Genomic DNA, 14992 nt, shown 5'->3' with positions numbered 1-14992 from the left:
GTGTAAAGCACGGTCGCGGTGCTTCGTCGGAGGAGAGTCGTACAAAGCGTGGTCGCAATGCTTCGTCGGAGAAGGTGTGCAGAGGTTGAGGGAGCTTTGCGTTGGGCTCGGTGATGAAGGCCATGGCTGCCTTTCGAGAGAAGAGAAAGAGAAGAGAGAGAGGGAAATCAAATTGTAGCTGATTAGATGTTAAATTAGTGCTATCAGCTCAAAATGATAAAATAGTAATTTCTAGGTACTAATAAATTAGTTTTTAAAAGTTGTATAGAATAAAATGAGAGAGAATGTTAAAATAATATTAGAGTAAGAATCTAGTAAGATAAGATATTGTTTAGTTATTACACTAGAATAAGGAGACTTATTATAAAAGAAGCATATTCGTATTACACAAGTGAACCAAGGAATCTTAAGTAATGTTTTTGTTGCTTGTTTAAAAGAGAAAAAAAAAAACTTACGGACTAAGAAGTAGGACGATTTGAGTTCTTCTATAGTTTTTGGATGATTAATCGATATTTCATTTATCTGCTTCTCGGCTCCTTTTCCTAGCCATGGCGCTCAAAATCCTCGAACCCTTTTCCTTCCCGTCCTCAACTCCCAATGCCCACCTCTTCAATCCCTCCGCTTCTCCTTCTCCTTCTCCCTTCCGATCTTCACTCCGCTTCCATCCGAGACCTCCAAAAATCCAAAACTTCTCGTATTCCTCTTCCGTCCCGATCTTTCTTCCCCACCTCGAGTTCCATGACCAAGGAGCCGAACCATCCGGAGAAGACGAGAAAGGAGGGGACGAAGTGGAAGGATTACTCGGAGAAGTATCGGAATCCGAGGTGGAAGACGAAGAGGACTCTGACCCAATTTTTAGTTTCTTCAAGAACCGGACTCGAATCGAAGACCCGAAGCAGGAAGGCCGGCTCTCTCTGCAGAGGAATCGCCGCTCCTCGTGGCACATCGCTGACGTGGAAACTGACGAGTCCAACCTGGGTGATGACAACGAAGAGGAAGATGAGCAAGTACAGGAATTGGGTCCTGAGGTCTTAAATGATCCGGGTTCGGAAAATGGGGTTGTGGAGGAGATTCTTGGGATCGCAAGGAAGCTCCCAGAGAATGCTACATTGGGAGACTTTTTGGGTCGTTATGTCGGAAAGATCGGGGAAGGGGAATGCATTGAATTGTTGGGGAGGATGGGCGAGGAAGGATTGGTTTGGGGGTGTTTGTATTTCTTCGAATGGATGGGGTTGCAGGAGCCGCCGCTGGTGACCCCGAGGGCATGCTCAGTTCTATTTCCGGTATTAGGTCGGGCCGGGATGGGAGAGAAGCTGATCGTTCTTTTGGGGAATTTGCCTCGGGCAAAGAAGTTTAGGGATGTGCGTGTCTACAATGCCGCGATTTCCGGCCTCGCTTGCTGCGGAAGGTGCGTTTCTTTTCTTCTGCAGCTTAGTGAGCGAAGAACATGGTTTGGGTAATGAATGTGTTAAAGCATAGAGTCTATGAGCTGGGCATCTTCCTAGCGTGAAAGATAGTACAATTGGATAACTTGGCTTAATATTACTTTAGGTACATTTTTTGCGTTCTCCCTGTCTTCTTCTTTATAGTAAAGAAGGCTTGCAAAGTAATTCATTCATTTCAGATGATTGGTGCAATTCACTATTGTCTAAAGGTTCTCCTTTAAATTATTTTGTGGTGGAAATGTTATTCAGGAGGCACATCCTGATGACCTTTTGTTTTCTTTTATGAATTTAGACAGTTGGTCTTTTCTAGTTTATATTAATGTTAAAAGTCATAGATATGGAATATTATTCTATTTATTGAAGTACCTCAAGAAGGTCTTGTTCATTGATTTTACTTGATCAGAAGACAATTTTGTGCAAGTAAAATCAGGGCTCCGGGCCAGCTAGTAAGCTGAATATCATACTATCTTAATTTTAATAGGGTCGTCAAGATTTTTTTTCTTAAAAATAAATATAAAAGGAAAAAAAGATCTTTTATCAGAAAAAGAATAAATTGAGATGGAAAACATTGTGATATGAGCAAGATGTAGGAGTATCGAAAAGCATCTTTTGGCTACTATGCAATTCGCAGAGATCAGTGGTGTTGGAGAGCATAAAAATGGCACTGTTAACCTCTTGTATACTATATTATTGGTGTTCTCTTTTGTATCCTCTAATCTGCTCTGATATTATTATGTTTTTTGGTCATTTCAGGTATGAAGATGCCTGGAAAGTGTTTGATCTTCTGGAAGCAAACAATATCCAGCCGGATCATGTGACATGTTCTATTCTAATAACTATGATGAGGAGAAGTGGGAAATGTGCAAAGGATGCATGGCAGTTCTTTGAACGAATGAACAGGAAAGGTATCAAATGGAGTTTGGAAGTCGTCGGCGCTCTTATGAAGTCCTTTTGCGATGAGGGGCTGAAAAAGGAAGCCCTCATCATTCAATCAGAAATGGAGAAGAAAGGAATTGCATCCAACACAATCATATATAATACTTTGCTAGATGCTTATGGAAAATCTAACCAGGTTGAAGAGGTAGAAGGTCTTTTTGCAGAAATGAAAGGAAAGGGCTTACAGCCAACAACAGCAACCTATAACATTCTAATGGATGCCTATAGTAGAAGAATGCAACCTAAGATTGTTGAATCTCTACTCTCTGAGATGCAAAATTTAGGTCTAAAACCAAATGTTAAATCATATACCTGCCTTATAAGTGCCTACGGTAGGCAGAGAAAAATGAGCGACATGGCAGCAGATTCTTTTTTGAGAATGAAGAGAGAAGGAATAAAGCCTACATCGCATTCATATACTGTGTTGATTCATGCATATTCAGTGGATGGATGGCATGAAAAAGCTTATATGGCATATGAGAATATGAAAAGAGAAGGAGTAAAACCTTCTATAGAGACTTACACAGCTCTGCTTGATGCATTTAGGCGAGCTGGTGAAACAGAAAAGCTAATGGAGATCTGGAAATCAATGATGAACAGTAAAGTTCAAGGTACAAGAGTCACATTTAACATTCTTCTAGATGGTTTGGCAAAACACGGCCTTTATGTTCAAGCAAGAGATGTGATATATGAATTCGGAAAGATAGGTTTGCAGCCCACTGTCATGATATATAATATATTGATGAACGCCTATGCACGGGGAGGACAACACTACAAATTGCCACAGTTACTGAAAGAGATGGCAGCTCTTAATTTGAAGCCCGATTCCATTACTTATTCCACCATGATATACGCTTATGTTCGGGTGCGTGATTTTACTAGGGCATTCTATTATCACAAGCAAATGGTTCGAAGCGGACAAGTGCCCGATGCCAGATCCTATCAGAAATTGCGAGCTATTTTAGATGTGAAAGCTGCAACAAAGAACAGAAGAGATAGAAGTGCTATATTGGGAATAGTCAATAGCAAGTTTGATATAAAACCGAAAAAGGGCAAGAAAGATGAGTTTTGGAAGAGTAGAAAAAAGAGGTCCATTATATCAAGGGCTATTGACAATAGGGAATAATGCAGTGAAAACCATTATGATTGTAGTTGATTGGTCAATTCATTTCCATTAGTATATCTAATTAGAGTGGCATTCATTCCTTGAAATTTGTCAAGATATGCTTCCATTAAGGTCACTCAGTTAAACAAAGGTGGATTACCTTGGACAGCTTGGTCAACCTCAAATGTCAAACAATTACTGCAATCCCTGTTTTATGAAGGATCATTTTGCATATTTATTCTCTTTACGCTCATGCTGAAGCATCTTCAGGTAGTTATTACTTCTCTTTGTTATTGGATGCAAGTAATGCCCAGTCTGAGAAAAATCCAAATAAATGTACCTGTTGCACATTTGAATCGTTCTCTCTGGATATTGATATAGAATCATAATTTATATTTGCACATTCTTTCTACACAGGAACCTAATGAGCAAGGAAAAGGATATGGAAGATGTTATGAAAAGATGAAGAAAGTCCAACGGTTATGAACTTTTTTGTCTTATAAATTTCAGCATCTAACAAATTTTATGCAAGTTTCCTTTCTATGTTGTCACAAGAGTGTTTTTTTAGAACAGTGGTCATAAGAGTGGTCACAGGGTGTTATCTTGATAATGTGACAGAAGTTTTGGTATTGCAAACCGGAAAGAAGTTATTAGATGCCGGAAAAATTATCTGAATAAAATGTATGAGATGTTCTACCACCCAAATATCCACTGTCTCAAATCTTCAGCATGTTTGATATGTGAAGTTTTTATCATTTTCCTATGAACTTACGATGGCAACAGTTATATTTTTTACCTTTACCAATTAAAGGCATTTGTGTTGAAAGTATATACTACTAAAGGTCTTAAGTATCTTTTGCATTTCAAATCCACATTAGTGGAACTCTATTTAATGGACTACTGTTACAATTGGATACGACGAAAACGCGTGTACAGAATGGCAGAGCTTTACTTTTTCAGGTTTCTTCTTCAAAACATGGTAATATTTGACTTTAGACAATATAAACACCGTAAACTTTTGGACATTGATTTTGCCTGGGATATGGTACCCACGCACATACACTCAATTAATCTGGTTATAGGTATCTGTCAGTTCTTCCAGATCCAACTAGTCTGAAAAATTAATTTAGAATCGTACTTAAAAATTAATTTAATTAAGACTGAGTAAGAAAATTAAATTTGAATACTATTCAAACTAAAAAAAGTAAACTCACGTTAGTGAGCAAAATACAGTAAAAATATAAAATAAAAAGTTGCTAACGAATAAGAAAAGTAGAAAAGCTCTCTCACCAAAGAGGAAAATATCATGGATCTGCCAAACCGGATCTATCTACTCAATTAAACCACAGAAACAAGTTTCATTTATAATCACACCACCTGCACCAATGACTCGTTTACTCAAACTCCTTCACGATAAATTATTCTGTAGGAGAAAGCCTCCAATTAATTTTGTCACCAAGAAATATGTAAGTCTCCAATCCGCGCGTGGTAGAAGATGGTACATAAACTTTTCGGTGCCTTCATTGCTCTAGTATCATTCTCTGAGCTCCAGCAATTAGACATGAAGTAATTCTCCTCATTCAATATGAAATATATGCTTCGTAAGAGAATTCAAGCTCTTTCTAAATTGACACTAGAAATTAATTAAGTTCTCACTTGGATAAATCACTTTATCTAAGTGAGAACTTAATTAATTTCGCTGATAGAACGGAAATTAGTTTCTTTCATCTAGGCTTGAGCCATTTTCTCCTCTTCCTTCATTCCCCTTGGAATCCAACCCGAGTTTTTGTTTATGGTCGAGTTTAATCCTCCGTCGTTTCTCTCTCCTCCCTCTAGCGACCAACCATACATATAAGCTCCCTTCTCCCACCTTATCTTGTTCAAAGCACTCATCCATCCACTATACCATAATCATCTTCTATAACTCTAACCACATGTTCCACATCCATCCTGCTACCTCCTGACCTTTTGTCATTTTTTTCTACATAACTTTCGATCTATTAACCTGATCGATGAGATTCTAGTTGTGTTGAATTTTTAACTCATAGAGGAACAACATATCCAAATATTAAATCATTGCAACGGTTAGATTGATTCCAATTGCTTTCGCAAGTTTAGTGCCAAGTTTTGTCCAGATTATCGAATCAGATAGAAAGTCATCTTCACAAAAAGCAACCTTAACAAGTTAGTGTATTAAGCAAATTGCACTAATTTATGAAGCTAATTAATTAAATATTGACTAGGTGAATTACTGTAAATTGATAATAATGATATGAACAATAATTTGAGGTAAATTATTTCAATTACATTTAATAACGCGTTAGGCCTTGGTACAACTGTGCTAGTCCTACCTGACTAATGAATATGAGAATTCTTAAATAGACCTATCTAAGCGGATGTCAGTAGGATTATTTAATTGTTTAGTGATAGGAATGTGACGCTTATATTTTATTGTCTTTATATTAAGGTGGGTCTCGTACCTTGTGAGGATAATCCTGTGACGCAGTTACAACCCATTATCTAGGAAGCGTTGTCAAGCAATTAAAACTTCTATAATCTAGGAATTGTGTAAAAAATACAATGTCTTACCTTATGGCATCATCAGATCTGTATCATGCATGTGCATATATTTTCTTATTATTAGTAATGCATGTCGTATATGATAATTTTATTTGATGTTAAGTAAGATTATGCGTATTATGATTTCTATACATATCTGTTGGGCATGATCATGTGTGATAGCACGAAATACATGATAATGATGTGTGTTCATTATGCTTATTGTGTATTATATATTATCATACCACTTGCACACATGTACAACTATAAAGGGAGGGACTTTTGCGTCTGGCCAATACTCAACACCTCTCCAGCTAGGATTAGGGGCAGAGGATAGTATTATGCTTATATATTAGGGTCCATGCTTGAGGTATTAGTTTATTGATCACAGATAATCAGGCTGCCATTTAGCTAGGCGATAGGCGATAAGCAATTTACTAATGATTGACGAGAGTTAAACCCTTTAGGGTGTTTAAGTTAGAAAGTGAAGAGTAGGATCTACCATCCATTATGGGTATTGTGTGGTTGGGTGTGAGTGTTGATGTGGCTTATGAGTGTAGTTCTATATGAGTCTGAGTTACAGACTTGATAGTCTGAGGTGATGCTTATCATGTGGTATAGTGTTGACTTAGCCTAGGGGCAAAGCTCGGTGTGAGCTTGAGTTTGAGGATTTGATAGTCCGAATTGATGCATGTTATGTTGTAGATTGCTAATGCAGGTGCGCATTAGATGAATATGATGAGTAAGTGGTGTTGATGTATTCATTTTGATCATGATGTGCATATTTATATTTATCTACTATTGCATATTTATTATACTATTTTTAGATTGTAGAAGTAGAAACTTACTAGGCTTTATGCGCACCATATTTTTATGGAAATATTTTCAGCTTGTAGATGAGCCCGAGTTCGTGGAGAATTTAATGATGATATTTATTATATATTTTTTTAATTATTTATTCTCATGCAAATTTAAGCTTTATGGCTTGTAGCCCCTACGTGGAAATCTTTGCTTATATTTTTGGATATGTATTTTGGAGCTTATTGTGGCATAGGTGTTATGGACTTTTGCGATCTGTATTATTTGTGAAAATGTGAGTTTTCTCTAATTTATTATGTTGAAACAATGACCAACATTTCATATGGGCATTACGTGGGTTTCACCCACATAAGGAGCACGTGTATTTGATGGCGGATGTTACGTACCAACCACACCAACAATGACACTAGAGGTGGAGGAAAATGTGCAATGGGTTTCAACACTAGTCTAACACAAGATTGCAATTGGCAAGCTCACTAAGGTTAGAACAGAGCCAAGCCACCGCGAAGTTGAAAGGACTATGACAAGGTACAAGGAAGGGGCTTCTGAGGAAGGCCCTAATGAGGAGAAGCTTATTGGTCATGAGGTTGCAATTGACCACCGCTGGCCGACCAATTGTTTCTTAAAAGCTCAATGGCACCAAAAAGACGGAAAGACCAAAAGAGTCCACATGCCATGAAAACTAAATTAAAGAGGTTGGAGAGTGTCTGCGACGACGGTGATGGTCTATAGGTCCGATGAACAAAGGCGACATAAATAAGAGAGATAGTAGAGATATTGCTTTGTTGTAGAAGAAACTAAACAAAAGAACTAAGAGAAGAAAAATAAGAAGAAAGAGGGAAAAGGAGGAGTGACAACGACTCAATGCTAGTGTCCTACCACACGCTATGCCATTATCGTTGGGTGTGCTAAAAGAAACATGATAGTATGAAGGAGTTGAGAGGAAACAAGGGGCATCACATGCAGTAACACATGCCCCAGATTGCTTTATTTTTTTCAAATTTTACAAATGTTTTTAATTTCTTAGAATAATTTGATTATCTATAAGTTATATGATTTAACCATACATTTGCATCTAATGTATACAACTCAATGTGAAATTGTTCAAGAATTTATCATTACAAGAATATCGCACTAACATTCCACCATTTAGATTTATATTAATAGAATTACATGTAATGAATTATTGTTATAGTCATATATGACAAAAATGTGCATATAGAATAGAAGAGCTTTCCTTTTTAAAGTCCTCCTTAACTTGGTAATGTTTGACCGGTGAATAGTAGAAATATAGGGTGTGAATTATAAATTTCTCTCTTATAGACAATATAAATTGGAAAATTTGCACCAAAAATATACTTAATTTTTATTTTTCTCACTTAAGCCCATTTTTGTTTTTCAATGCAAGTCAGACTTTTTTTCTTATAAATTTACCCTTCTTAGTGCTCCATTAAATACTAACGAGACACTGTAATAGATAGAAATAACTTGTATTCTTCTTCTTCTTATGTTGTTGCTTCTTTCTTTGTTTCTTTCTTTGTTTTTTTCTTTCTTTCTTTCTTCTTCTTGTTCTTCTTCTTCTTCTTGTTCTTCTTCTTCTTCTTCTTCTTCTTCTTCTTCTTCTTCTTCTTTCATCTCTCACTCCTTCTTAAGTGTAAGATACTATCCTATTCAAATTTTTAGAGATATTTCATAATCACTAATACTTCTCTAATGTATATGAGCACTTCTATTTATCTAACATAATTTCTTAAGTGTATATCAAATTTTTTTTCCTAATTGAAATAGCTAAAGGAATCAAATACTATAATCAACCTTTTAAAAGAGAGAATATTGGTGCTATGAGTAGCTAAAAGAAATGAAAATATTTATTTTACTGTATACTTCGTATTGGTTACATAGTTAATTTATGAATTTTGTAGTTTTATTTACTAACTTATTTTATCTTCCTTTTTTTCTATTGAAAATAATTCTATACAAATCTCTTATATAAGAGAAATATGGTAATTCGACTCATTCACATATAGGGATGAATATTTAGAGTGAGTTATAAAAGAATATATAGACGAAGATAGAGTAAATTTTTTTTCTAAAAATAACTGCGAATTTTATAAATAAACTATGAATTATAGTCATAAATAAAAGGGATGAGAAGTAAGAGATACACTGTCATATTCAAAGCGTTTGAAGATATTTCATAATCAATAATGCCTTTCTAATGTATATAAGCACTTTCAATTATCTAAAACAATTTCTTAAGTATACTTTATATTTTCTTCCTAGTTGAAAGAGTTAAAAGAATCAAATGCTATAATAAACCTTTCAAAAAGAGAGAATATTGGTACTATGAGCAACTAAAAGAAGGGACAAATATTTTTTTTTATTGTATGATTTCATATTAGGTGCATAGTTAATTTCTAAATTTTATAGTTAATTTACGAATTTTACAATTATATTTACTAACCTTCTTTGTCTCTTTTCTTTCCATTGGAAACAATTATATGCAAACCTATCATATATGGGAAATAAGGTCCTGGAAGAGTAAAATATAGAATAATAAGTAGAAGAAGAGTAGAGTAAAATACTTTATAAATTAATTATAAATTTTGTAAATAAACTATGAATTATAGTCATAAAAAATGGAGGATTAGGAGAAGCGAGAAAGATATTACAGTACTAAAACTTTTGAAGACATTTCATAATTATTAATACCATTCTAATGTACATGGGCACTTTCATTTATTTGAAAGCCACCAAATGGTGACACAAATGCACACCCCTCGGTTACCTTTGCTTTTCCAAAACAAAAATGAAACAAGAATATCAAGTTTTATGACTTCATTTCAGAGCTGGTCGAACCTTCGACCATCTTGAAGCTCTATTAATGGTGAATACAAGGTCTCGAAAGTCTTCAGAAGAAATGATGATCATGGAACCATAAGAAAAGATTGGGTGATACTCCGATTGACCCGAGCTAATCAGAATCACCCACGGTTGGCCAAGTTAGATCAAAGAGTAGACTTGCCTCCACAGACATACTACTTCTTCATATGTTGGAAGGGATGAGGGTGGAACAGGAAGCAGTGAGGGCATCGTAAGAGAGGATGTCTGCACTCTTAGTCAATGCACTTGCAGTTAAGGTGACCATCCCGAACCCTCCATCAGTTACCACAACCATGGAGACCACTCCCACAAAGCAACCTCAAGGATGCTCACAACCAAGGAATAAACCATTGTTGCCCATGCCACAAAGGTAAGAAGAAGCGATAGAAGAGGAGTTGCCCACACCACCCCTGGGCGTATTGATTTACCAGGTGAACCTGATGGCTTTTGAGGAAGATAATAGGTGGCATGACTTTCGAGATGATGAACCACAAAAAGAAGACATGAGGGGCCATCACCGAATAGACCATGAGCATCCACTTGTGAGGCCTGCACCACGACGTCCACTAACAAAAGATTGAGGCATCCACACCCGAACAATGAGCATCAACTTTCCCAAATATAAAGGCAAAAACCTAATCGAGTGGTTGTACCATGCTGAATAATTTTTTGCCTTCTAACAGACTAAGGAAGATGTCAAGGTATAACTAGCAAGTTTTCATTTAAAAGGGCCTACCTTTCATTGGTACAAATCGGCTTCTACTAATGGTAGGTTGGAGCGTTAGGAGGAGTTCAGTGCTAAAATTGCTTGTTATTTTGGCGCTGAAGGATATGAGAATTTTGATGCCCTCTTCACCAAGCTTGTGTAGAAAACTACTATTGGTGCTTAGCAAGAGGAGTTTGAGAAAATTAATAGTAGATGCAACTCGACTTAGCCGGATGCGCTTCTACGGAGTTCTTTTTTGTTAGGGTTGTGAGGAGAGATCCAAGCAAACGTCAAAGCTTTGCTTCTACTCACCTTAGATGATGCTTTTCTATATGCTATATTAATGGAGAGGAAGCACAAAGAATTACTGAGTAAAAACAAAGAACCAAGGCTTGGATGGGACGATAACGATCCTGCTCGACCGACCATGACTACAAGTGGTCAGGTTGTAGTATCGAGACTAGCAATAGGTTTTCTAGTTCCTAAAGGCTCAATTCAAGCCTTTAGCTGACGTGAAGAGAGGCCATCCACCTGTCGTCTGAACTCTCGCACTTGCATAGGCGGAGGAGTGATGAGCAAAGAGTATTTGCTTTGGCTATGACGAGCACTTCGCACCTAATCACCGATGCACAAAGATGATAGAAAATGCACGATAGAAAGTGTGATGCTGATAGATGGTTGTGAGGATGCTAATGAGGACATGGGAGCTTTAGATAATAATGGATCGTTTTCTTACTCTACACCTTGAGGACATGATGGGGAAGCGTGGTGGACTCTAATAATTATCTAATAGTTTGTTTGTAGAAGAAATAAAAGTTTTAGTTAGTCAGAGGAGCAAGTCTCGGGATAGGGTGTCTGAATGCCCTCAAGGTTGTTCGAACGCATTTACCCGAGAGTAGAAGATTAATTAGGCATTTGAACGCCCTCAAGGCCGTTCGAACGTATTTACTTGAGAGCCAGAAAAAAATTAGGCGTTCGAGCGCTCAAGACTATTCGAACATCTGATAGTGAGGAACCCCAATTTAGGTGTCTTAATTAAGTGTTTTTGCCTATATTAGACAATAAGATTTAAGCCTATTCGATCCTATTGTCAAATCTAGTTGAGTTAGGGAGCCACCTATAAATAGATGTGTTGTGCACCTAGATAGTCATTTTGGATTATTGAAGTTAATTTGCATGATCATCTCTTTCATCCTTATTCGACTACCTCCAAGCTTTTTGGAAGTCTAGCCACCATCTAGGATCTTCATTGTTGCCTTTCTCTTCGTTTGATCACACCCCTTGACTCTAAGGAACCACTCTACTTTTTCTCTATCCCTTCTCAACCGATTTCCACCATTGCCATCCGCACCACCTTGCCATATCCATAGGCCGCTCACCACCATTCCTCTTCAGCCTCACCTTTCCACGATCCACTCCAATATATTAATTCTCTATCCCGAATCTATCTTAATTCCAAAAGTGCTCTACCATCCAATCGTTGGATCTCTAGTTCACTCTTCACCTTGGAGATTTGCGATAACCCTAACTTTATCAATGTGAGTTGGAATCCAATTCTGCCTTTCGATATGGACTCGCAATGATCATGAGGTTATGTAGGCATTACAACATTAAGGTGTGAAATTCGGAAAGCACCCCACGATGTCCAATTGCAACTCCCAAGTGGACTTGTCCATCAGTTTGTCGAGCCACTCGATCAGCAACTCTGTCCCCAAGTTGCACCCTCTTGATTTGGCTTGGCCTCTTCACTCTTGAACTCAGTTCAAGTCGAATTTACCACATCATGTTCTAAAATTTTGTATCCTCAGCTCGGTGCAATTCGGTGGATTTAATCCCTTTATGCTTGGGTTCGGGGTCGTTGAGCCAAACCAATTGCTTCAGTCTACCTAAGTGGGCTTCTCTTAGCTCTAAAAGGGAAGAGAAAACCAAAAAAGAGGCTATGTAGGCCTAGTCGGTTTGACGTAAGCACAACTCAAGCTAATTTTGTGGTAGTTGATTGTGAGTTGCATCCAAGGCTTTCTAAAGCTCGTCCAAGGTGGGGAGGTGCCCAACCAAGAGGTGGAAGACCTTAGCAAGGGTCTAACCAAGGCTCAACCTAGCTGTGAACTTCGGCAAGGTTCGAATGTAATGCAAATCGGGTCAGATCGAATCACATCAAGGAGACATTGGGCTCAATGTGTTGAGTCTATTTATCTTATCTACTTTTATAGTTTAGTTAGTCTTAGTAGCTTAGAATTTTATTAGCTAAATCTATCTTTGCGAAATTTTTAGAAAAATATTTGCAAGATATTCAGCAGATGTCCAAATAATATGAAACTAGTTAGAAAAGATCGGCAACGTCTAGATCCAGAATTTCATATTTAGTGTGTCCTCAGATTCGAAATCTATCTACAACCTTACGAAGCACTAATCCAAGCTAGATAATAAAGATTAATTTAGCTGAGTCATGTTTATCTCTAATGTAAGTCCTTGAGGCAAATCCTAGTATGAGTCAATTTAGGATTAGCCTCTATATATATCTGTGAAATGCAGCTCTAATTAAAGCAATCAAGGAATTAAGTAAGAAGGATTATTGGCTTAAGCTTGGTCGCCATTATCTCCACCCTCTCATCTTAGCCGAAGGCTACACTATCTCCCACCTCCTTTTTCACCAACCCGTGCCACCTCTTTTGTTGGCAAGGTCTCATCCAGCCTAACCCCTCTTATCCACTGCACCACCATTGTCTCTAAGGGTCGACCTCTTCTTCTTGGATCGTGCAGAATTTATCCTGACCTTCATCCACTATTTAGTCGATAACTCTAGATCTAATTGTCCAAACATAGAGATTTTGAATTCGTTGTAAATCTCTCTTCAAGAACGATAATATATAAAAATTTTAGAAGGATCCAATGGTTGGATCATCCGAAATCGTCTTTGCAAGTTATGTACTTAATTCTATCCAAAATCTAATTCAAATCGGGTCAAGCCGATTTATATCAGAATGCAAGGGACAACTTAGCTAGACATTAGGTGTGTGCATAGTGATTTCAACTCGTTCATGGCAAGTGTTAGAATACGAATAGTAGATCTAGCCCCTCCTTTTACACACCAATTGAGGCCCGAAAGGGTGGCCTTAATCTAGACCAGCAGCATCCATCTTCGATATGGTAGAAAAACCTTTTGTCGTCGGTTGGGTCTAATAGCCCTCATCTAACTTCAGAGGCCTGTATGCTTCTTCTCCATGAGTATGGCATCTTCATAGGCCTCCTCCAAGGTTCGTGATCGAAGCGCTTGAACATCGACTTGGATTTCACTTTACAGCCACGATATGAAAGTGTTCTTCAAAAGCTCATCCGACCAAGGTGGAAATAATTGAGCGCTAATTCGATCAAACTCTTCTTAATATACAAGTACGATAATTTGTTGAATCATCTTAGTGAGAAAAGCATTAAAGTCCTCATAACCCGATGCTCCAATCCATTTAGTGAGGTCGACACTAAATGTCTCCCAGTGATCCAAATTTCGATGCACAGCGATGACTAAGTATCATAGAAGGGCTGATCCTTCCAAATGGAAACTTGCTAACTTCACCTTGTGGTCCTCTGACATCCTCTAAAAAGCAAAAAATTGCTCCTCCTAATACAACCAATAGCCGGATCTTTGTTATTGAATTTGGGAAATGCTAGCCAAACCATTCGACCTTGTATCCCATGGTTGCCATCTAGATCAAACTCCTGTCTAGGTTTGACTTGGGGTGGATGTGGCCCCATGGCTTGATGATTTCTCCTCCTTTGTTCCTCACATTGACGTGGTTCTAGGTCTTGCTCCTTTGGCCCATCGTCAGAGTCATTGGAGTTCTCCAAACCGAATAGGTTATTGTGCTCGTCATCAGCCAATTCTTGGAACGTTGTGTTTGCTGCTCTAGCCACTTCTGGATAGGGCAGCAATGGATCCATAATTTGGTAGTAAGGGATGAACAATGCTTGAGGGGCCAGTGGTGGGGCTGAAACAATCAGAACCGGCATCGAAGGCCTCAATTGCGGTGTTTGGGCGCAGTCTCAATTGATTGCCTCCATTCGGGCAGTAGCCTTCAGTTTGAGGAGCTGAAGCAAATGAAAGTAGAATAAAGCATAAAGCTAGATGAGGGTAAGAAGTGGACTTGCTCATAGGAATGAAAGGGGGCGATCAGACATATGAGAAGAGCGACGGTAGCAGTGGCCACGATCGAGGATGACGCTCGAAGATAGAGAATGAGAGAGAGGGACTATGTCAATTCTCAATTCTTTCGATAATGACCTAATTAGGAGCGCGCCATAAATTATATAATGGCTTCCTAACTGACGAGGTCATCCAAGCTAGACTAGTTTGGGTTATATTGGCTTGAACTAAATTCCTAACGAGTTACCATACCTGTACACCACAAACATGTTTGCCTACTACCTACTTGACTTGGTCGACCTAGCCAATTTCAGCTTAGGCCCAAGCGACTCAAACCAGCCCTAATTCATCAATCAAAGATTAGGCTCTTGGCATAATCGATTACAATTCTAATAATCAAT

At 37.9% G+C, this 14992-nt stretch overlaps 1 protein-coding gene across 1 annotated transcript; it reads left to right on the top strand.

Moving 5' to 3' along the window:
- Positions 1-439: 439 nt before the first annotated feature.
- On the top strand, positions 440-4191 carry LOC140798384 (pentatricopeptide repeat-containing protein At5g50280, chloroplastic). The gene is made up of 3 exons (XM_073152189.1): positions 440-1408; positions 2199-3756; positions 3904-4191. The coding sequence occupies exons 1-2, from the start codon at positions 549-551 to the stop codon at positions 3505-3507; spliced, it is 2169 nt and encodes a 722-aa protein (XP_073008290.1). The 5' UTR covers positions 440-548; the 3' UTR covers positions 3508-3756; positions 3904-4191.
- Positions 4192-14992: the final 10801 nt, after the last annotated feature.

This window comes from Typha latifolia, chromosome 12 (genome assembly GCF_019914945.1).
Source record: "Typha latifolia isolate L0001 chromosome 12, TyphaL0001v2, whole genome shotgun sequence".
NCBI lineage: Eukaryota > Viridiplantae > Streptophyta > Magnoliopsida > Poales > Typhaceae > Typha > Typha latifolia.
Note: the sequence above shows the minus strand (reverse complement) of the source record. Positions and strands in the feature narration are given on the sequence as shown.

Coding starts and splice junctions, on each gene's coding strand:
- LOC140798384 (XM_073152189.1), top strand. CDS start 549: ATGGCGCTCAAAATCCTCGAACCCTTTTCCTTCCCGTCCTCAACTCCC. Junction 1,409..2,198: donor GGCCTCGCTTGCTGCGGAAG/GTGCGTTTCTTT, acceptor TGGTCATTTCAG/GTATGAAGATGCCTGGAAAG.